Source organism: Myotis myotis, unplaced genomic scaffold (assembly GCF_014108235.1).
Source record: "Myotis myotis isolate mMyoMyo1 unplaced genomic scaffold, mMyoMyo1.p scaffold_m19_p_2, whole genome shotgun sequence".
Classification (NCBI taxonomy): domain Eukaryota; kingdom Metazoa; phylum Chordata; class Mammalia; order Chiroptera; family Vespertilionidae; genus Myotis; species Myotis myotis.
This window is the reverse complement of record NW_023416324.1, coordinates 208,852,099-208,859,772: the sequence shown is the minus strand read 5'-3', so window position 1 is coordinate 208,859,772 and position 7,674 is coordinate 208,852,099. Positions and strand designations below refer to the sequence as shown.

At 58.7% G+C, this 7,674-nt stretch overlaps 2 protein-coding genes across 3 annotated transcripts; both read left to right on the top strand.

Annotated features, from left to right (window-relative positions):
- Nucleotides 1-3,229: 3,229 nt before the first annotated feature.
- On the top strand, nucleotides 3,230-4,381 carry LOC118676713 (keratin-associated protein 10-7-like). 2 transcript variants are annotated; one of them, XM_036351047.1, is made up of 2 exons: nucleotides 3,230-3,427; nucleotides 3,536-4,381. In XM_036351047.1, exons 1-2 carry the CDS (start codon nucleotides 3,284-3,286, stop codon nucleotides 4,046-4,048), a joined length of 657 nt encoding a protein of 218 aa, XP_036206940.1. In that variant the 5' UTR covers nucleotides 3,230-3,283; the 3' UTR covers nucleotides 4,049-4,381. The 2 variants fall into 2 exon arrangements, with proteins under 2 accessions (XP_036206940.1, XP_036206939.1); XM_036351046.1 differs by having other exon boundaries at nucleotides 3,230-4,381.
- Nucleotides 4,382-6,464: 2,083 nt separating this feature from the next.
- Nucleotides 6,465-7,259, top strand: LOC118676481 (keratin-associated protein 10-7-like). The gene is made up of 2 exons (XM_036350470.1): nucleotides 6,465-6,771; nucleotides 6,871-7,259. The coding sequence occupies exons 1-2, from the start codon at nucleotides 6,465-6,467 to the stop codon at nucleotides 7,257-7,259; spliced, it is 696 nt and encodes a 231-aa protein (XP_036206363.1).
- Nucleotides 7,260-7,674: the final 415 nt, after the last annotated feature.

The following is a 7,674-nucleotide window of genomic DNA, read 5'->3' as shown; positions in this document are numbered from 1 at the left end:
CACCTGCTGCACCTCCTCCCCGTGCCAGCAGACCTGCTGCACACCCGTCTGCTGCACACCCGTCTGCTGCAAGCCCTTGTGCTGTGTACCCGTCTGCTCTGGGGTCTCCTCCTGCTGCCAGCCCACCCTCTGCACCTCATCCTGCTGCAGACCCTCCTCCTGCGTGTCCCTCATCTGCCGCCCCGTGTGCAGGCCTGCCTGCTGCGTGCCCGCCTCCTCCTGCTGTGGCCCTGCCTCCTCCTGCCAGCCCAGCTGCTGCCGCCCGTCCTCCTGCATGTCCCTGCTCTGCCGCCCCGTGTGCTCCCGCCCGGCCTGCTGTGTCCCCGCCTCGGCCCAGAAATCCTGCTGCTGAGTGATCTTCCACAGGGCACCCAAACACTCAAGAGCTCAAGCCATCTGCACCCCAGGATTCTTTACTAAGAGCCAAGACGCTGCCAAGTCCCTTCATGGGTCCCCGCCCTAGGCATCTGTGGTCGCCCGGCCACCTCTGTGCCTTTCTCCCTCTGGAAACAGGTCACCCATTTCTCCACTGACTTCCCCCAAAGCAACGTGCCCTGCCACCCAGCCCGGCTGGTAGTGACCCAGGGAGGCCAGCTGGACGCTCCAGGCCTTGGGGCCTTGAGAGGAGTGAAAGGAGGGAAGCTGGTTTCTCCTCGCCACCTCACCCGTGTGGCTTAGCACCCCACTGCCTCCTGTGCTGGCTTCTTCACTCCCCCAACCCCTTCTGTGTACGGTCAGTCGCCTCCAATAAAGTCCGTGCTGATGCATTTACAGGATTCGTTTCTGTTGTTTACAACAAAGACCCCTACCTGACATCCCCAGGTAGGGTTGGTCCCAGGTGGTTCCCTGGGCCACCATGTTCCTGCCCCCTCAGTGGTGACCTGGGAGCCCTCCCTCACTCTGACCACATCTATGTCCAGGAGGTGGACATACTTTCTGGACACAAAAGATGGATCATCTGACAGCGGTGCCTGCCCTGGGGAGGGGCTACTCCAAAGGGGTGACTCAGGCTGCCTTCAGCGTCCCACTCAGAAGGGCTGGTTCAGGAAGGGGTTCGCACAGCAGGTCCCCAGCACATGTGACTAGGGTGCCTCAATGGGCCGAAACCGCCTGTGCTGACACCTGCTCTCCCTCTTGGAGCCTGGGGTTTGGGGAAGTGCCGGGCAGAGGTGCCATGTGACCAGCCCCCGATAAAACCCTGGGCCCTGATCTCTGACTAGCTCCCCGGTAGACACCTCACAGGTGCTGTCACACTCCCTGTGAGCAGTTCAGTGCCTCCTGCATGATCCCCCGGGACAGGCCTTGGAAGCTGCACCTGATGTCCCACCACCTCCCCAGGAGCCTTTTCCTGCGCTGACTCAGCTCTGTGTACCGAGTCCTAAGTGCTCTAGAGAGTCATCGAAACGGGGGGGCTGAGGACCCCAACACCCGTCAGAATGAAAACAATGTTCAAGTCTGATAATAACTAACAGGCCTAGAGGGTAGACAGGCACATGTTACAACATGTAAATCCCACTTGAGTGACACTGACTTGTTAACAGAGTATGACCAGGAGGATGAAAAACACAGCCCCAGGCGGGGAGGAGAGATTCGCAATGCACAGACGCCCAGGGTGCGCCGAGGCCGCCTTGCCCAGCTCCTGAGAGCTGACCAGGCACCTCTCTTCCCAGCTCAGTGTTCAGTAACATCACATTGGGAGCAATGGTGAGAATAGTTACACCACGGAAATGGGCAGACACCTCACTCGGGGCTTTTTTGTTGTTTTTGTTTCACAGGCAGCCAGTTATTAAACATTTTCCAGCAGACCCCGCACATAGGCAACAAAGAACTCAGAGTCAGAATATATAATCATTTTCTACAAATCAGAAAGTACAATAACCCTATTTAACAGGTTCACGCACGACTGAGCAAATCTGAGAGCAGACTCCCAGATCGAGGACTGCAGAGCAAAGCCTGCAGGCACTGGTGATGTGCAGATCACTCAGGGTGGGAGCAGTCCCTGGGCCTGGCCTGCGCCCTTTAGCAGTCCAGGAGGCCTTGAGGAATGTCTGACTGAGGGGATGTGGCTGAGTGGCACTCCCCCTGTGGGAGCGCACTGACCACCAGGGGGCAGCTCCTGTGCTGAGCGTCTGACCCCTGGTGGTCAGTGCGCATCATAGCAACCTTTGTTCTGGCGTTCGGTCAATTTGTATATTAGCCTTTTATTCTGTAGGATTAACAACCAAGAAAGTAAACAGGAGGCACAAGCAGGCTCATTTTCCATACAGAGGCCTGGCCGTGGTGGCGGTGCTTCATGCAGGGAGGCGCACAGGGACCACTGGCTCACACACACAGCTCTCAGGGTCGGGAACATGCCTATGTCGTGGGGAGGCTGTGGACGGGGCGCCGGGTCTGTCCCTCACTGAGCACTTGGACGGGAGACAGGGGTGTGCACTGCGCACCCAGGGACATGGAGGTGCCACTGACAGACCTGACAACTTTCCCTGCTTGTCACCTGCCCCAGGGGAGTCCCTGAACCGGAGGGCATGCTGGGGAACCACAGTTAGACATGCTGCCGCCTTCTTCCCTCTCTGGCCCAGGCCTCTCCAGCCAGGCACTAGGGAAGCCGTGGCAGCCAAACGCTCAGAATCCCCAAGTGTTCCCAGCACATCCCAGGTGTCCAGAAAGGGCAGCGGGACTAGGAGGGATGGTCTTGTCGTGAGGCCAACTCAGACCCCGGGGCATGCTCTTTGCAGACACACACGCCTTCTACCTCAATGTTATGAACTAAAGGCGGCTGGGGATGCATCAGCAGAGCACACAACACCCTAGGACAGTGATGGCGAACCTAAGACACGCGTGTCAGAGGTGACACACAAACTCATTTTTTTGGTTGATTTTTCTTTGTTAAATGGCATTTAAATATATAAAGTAAATATCAAAAATATAAGTATTTGTTTTACTATGGTTGCAAATATCAAAAAATTTCTATATGTGACACGGCACCAGTGTTAAGTTAGGGTTTTTCAAAATGCTGACACGCCGAGCTCAAAAGGTTCGCCATCACTGCCCTAGGAGCTTTATCGCTGAGCAACAGCTCACAGAACGAAAACACAACCCGCACTAATGAGAGTTCCCTGTGTCCCAAACACAAACAAGGAAGAAGCCGTGCAGGCATCCTCCGGGGAAACACAGCCAGAGAGGGTATAAAAGCCAACAGCCCAGGAATCTTACACACTCACACTCACACTCACACTCACACTTACACCCTCCACCTCGTTCACCTCAGCCCCACTGCCCCAACATGGCCGCATCCACCCTGTCCGTCTGCTCCAGCGACCTGAGCTATGGCAACCGCGCCTGCCTGCCCGGCTCCAGTGACTGTTGCACCGACTCCTCCTGGCAGGTGGACGACTGTCCAGAGAGCTGCTGTGAGCCCTCCTGCTGCGCCCCCAGCTGCTGTCAGTCCACCTGCTGTGTCCCCAGCTGCTGCCAGCCCACCTGCTGTGTCCCCAGCTGCTGCCAGCCCACCTGCTGCGTCCCAAGCTGCTGCCAGCCCACCTCCTGTGCCCCGATCTGCTGTGCCCCAGCTTCCTGCCTGACCCTCATCTGCACCCCAGTGAGCTGCATGTCCAGCCCCTGCAGCCAGGTGACTTGTGATCTCAGCCCCTGCCAATCAGCCTGCACCAGCTCCTGCACACCCTCATGCTGCCAGCCCACCTGCTGCACCTCCTCCCCGTGCCAGCAGACCTGCTGCACACCCATCTGCTGCACACCCGTCTGCTGCAAGCCCCTGTGCTGTGTGCCCGTCTGCTCTGGGGTCTCCTCCTGCTGCCAGCCCACCCTCTGCACCTCATCCTGCTGCAGACCCTCCTCCTGCATGTCCCTCATCTGCCGCCCCGTGTGCAGGCCTGCCTGCTGCGTGCCCGCCTCCTCCTGCTGTGGCCCTGCCTCCTCCTGCCAGCCCAGCTGCTGCCGCCCGTCCTCCTGCATGTCCCTGCTCTGCCGCCCCGTGTGCTCCCGCCCGGCCTGCTGTGTCCCCGCCTCGGCCCAGAAATCCTGCTGCTGAGTGATCTTCTTAAGGGCACCCAAACACTCAAGAGCTCAAGCCATCTGCACCCCAGGATTCTTTACTAAGAGCCAAGACGCTGCCAAGTCCCTTCATGGGTCCCCGCACTGGGCATCTGTGGTCGCCCGGCCACCTCTGTGCCTTTCTCCCTCTGGAAACAGGTCACCCATTTCTCCACTGACTTCCCCCAAAGCAACGTGCCCTGCCACCCAGCCCGGCTGGTAGTGACCCAGGGAGGCCAGCTGGACGCTCCAGGCCTTGGGGCCTTGAGAGGAGTGAAGGGAGAGAAGCTGGTTTCTCCTCGCCACCTCACCCGTGTGGCTTAGCACCCCACTGCCTCCTGTGCTGGCTTCTTCACTCCCCCACCCCCTTCTGTGTACGGTCAGTCGCCTCCAATAAAGTCCGTGCTGATGCATTTACAGGATTCATTTCTGTTGTTTACAACAAAGACCCCTACCTGACATCCCCAGGTAGGGTTGGTCCCAGGTGGTTCCCAGGGCCACCATGTTCCTGCCCCTCAGTGGTGACCTGGGATCCCTTCCTCACTCTGACCACATCTATGTCCAGGAGGTAGACATACTTTCTGGACACAAAAGATGGATCATCTGACAGCGGTGCCTGCCCTGGGGAGGGGCTACTCCTCAGGGGTGACTCAGGCTGCCTTCAGCGTCCCACTCAGAAGGGCTGGTTCAGGAAGGGGTTCGCACAGCAGGTCCCCAGCACATGTGACTAGGGTGCCTCAATGGGCCGAAACCGCCTGTGCTGACACCTGCTCTCCCTCTTGGAGCCTGGGGTTTGGGGAAGTGCCGGGCAGAGGTGCCATGTGACCAGCCCCCGATAAAACCCTGGGCCCTGATCTCTGACTAGCTCCCCGGTAGACACCTCACAGGTGCTGTCACACTCCCTGTGAGCAGTTCAGTGCCTCCTGCATGATCCCCCGGGACAGGCCCTGGAAGCCCCACCTGATGTCCCACCACCTCCCAGGAGCCTTTTCCTGCGCTGACTCAGCTCCGTGTACCGAGTCCTAAGAGCTCTAGAGAGTCATCGAAACGGGGGGGCTGAGGACCCCAACACCCATCAGAATGAAAACAATGTTCAAGTCTGATAATAACTAACAGGCCTAGAGGGTAGACAGGCACATGTTACAACATGTAAATCCCACTTGAGTGACACTGACTTGTTAACAGAGTATGACCAGGAGGATGAAAAACACAGCCCCAGGCGGGAGGAGAGATTCGCAATGCACAGACGCCCAGGGTGCGCCGAGGCCGCCTTGCCCAGCTCCTGAGAGCTGACCAGGCACCTCTCTTCCCAGCTCAGTGTTCAGTAACATCACATTGGGAGCAATGGTGAGAATAGTTACACCACGGAAATGGGCAGACACCTCACTCGGGGCTTTTTTGTTGTTTTTGTTTCACAGGCAGCCAGTTATTAAACATTTTCCAGCAGACCCCGCACATAGGCAACAAAGAACTCAGAGTCAGAATTTATAATCATTTTCTACAAATGAGAAAGTACAATAACCCTATTTAACAGGTTCACGCCTGACTGAGCAAATCTGAGAGCAGACTCCCAGATCGAGGGCTGCAGAGCAAAGCCTGCAGACACCCGTTTTGCGAACATCACTGGGGGGTGGGAGCAGTCCCTGGGCCTGGCCTGCGCCCTTTAGCAGTCCAGGAGGCCTTGAGGAAGGTCTGACTGAGGGGATGTGGCTGAGGTGCACTCCCCCTGTGGTAGCGCACTGACCACCAGGGGGCAGCTCCTGCCCTGAGTCTCTGCCCCCTGGTTGCCAGTGCGCATCGCAGCAAGCAGTCCTTCTGGTGTTCAGTCAATTTGTATATTAGCCTTTTATTCTGTAGGATTAACAATCAGGAAAGTAAACAGGAGGCACAAGCAGGCTCGTTTTCCATACAGAGGCCTGGCCGTGCTGGCGGTGCTTTCTGCAGGGAGGCACACAGGGACCTCTGGCTCACACACACAGCTCTCAGGGTCGGGAACATGCCGATGGCTGGGGAGGCTGTGGACAGGCGCCGGGTCTGTCCCTCACTGAGCGCTCAGACGGGAGACAGGGATGTGCACTGCGCACCCAGGGACTTGGAGGTGCCACTGGCTGACCTGCCAACTTTACCGGTGTGTGTCAGCAAATAGCATGCCTTGTCATAGGTTTGCCATCACTGACCTTTTAGCTTTATCGCTGAGCAACAACTCAGAACAAAAACACAAACCCGGCACTAATGAGAGTGCCCTGTGTCCCAAACACAAACAAGGAAGAAGCCGTGCAGGCATCCTGTGGGAAACACAGCCAGAGAGGGTATAAAAGCCTGCAGCCCAGGAACCTTACACACTCACACTCTCACTCACCCTCATACTCACACTCATACCCTCCGCCTAGTTCACCTAAGTCCACTGCCCCACCATGGCCGCATCCGCCCTGTCCGTCTGCTCCAGCAACCTGAGCTATGGCAACCGCGCCTGCCTGTCCGGCTCCAGTGACTCTTGCACCGACTCCTCCTGGCAGGTGGACGACTGTCCAGAGAGCTGCTGTGAGCCCTCCTGCTGTGTCCCCAGCTGCTGCCAGCCCACCTGCTGTGTCCCCAGCTGCTGCCAGCCCACCTGCTGTGTCCCCAGCTGCTGCCAGCCCACCTGCTGTGTCCCCAGCTGCTGCCAGCCCACCTGCTGTGTCCCAAGCTGCTGCCAGCCCACCTGCTGTGTCCCCAGCTGCTGTGCCCCAGCTTCCTGCCTGACCCTCATCAGCACCCCAGTGAGCTGCATGTCCAGCCCCTGCAGCCAGGTGACTTGTGATCCCAGCCCCTGCCAATCAGCCTTCACCAGCTCCTGCACACCCTCATGCTGCCAGTCCTCCTGCTGCACCTCCTCCCCGTGCCAGCAGACCTGCTGCACACCCGTCTGCTGCACACCCGTATGCTGCAAGCCCCTGTGCTGTGTGCCCGTCTGCTCTGGGGCCTCCTCCTGCTGCCAGCCCACCCCCTGCACCTCATCCTGCTGCAGACCCTCCTCCTGCATGTCCCTCATCTGCCGCCCCGTGTGCAGGCCTGCCTGCTGTGTGCCCGCCTCCTCCTGCTGTGGCCCTGCCTCCTCCTGCCAGCCCAGCTGCTGCCGCCCGTCCTCCTGCATGTCCCTGCTCTGCCGCCCCGTGTGTTCCCGCCCGGCCTGCTGTGTCCCCGCCTCGGCCCAGAAATCCTGCTGCTGAGGGATCTTCTTAAGGGCACCCAAACACTCAAGAGCTCAAGCCATCTGTACCCCAGGATTCTTTACTAAGAGCCAAGACGCTGCCAAGTCCCTTCATGGGTCCCCGCACTGAGCATCTGTGGTCGCCCGGCCAGCGCTGTGCCTTTCTCCCTCTGGAAACAGGTCACCCATTTCTCCACTGACTTCCCCCAAAGCAACGTGCCCTGCCACCCAGCCCGGCTGGTAGTGACCCAGGGAGGCCAGCTGGACGCTCCAGGCCTTGGGGCCTTGAGAGGAGTGAAGGGAGAGAAGCTGGTTTCTCCTCGCCACCTCACCCGTGTGGCTTAGCACCCCACTGCCTCCTGTGCTGGCTTCTTCACTCCCCCCAACCACCCCCCCCATTCTGTGTACAGTCTTCCCCTTAATAAAGTCCGTGC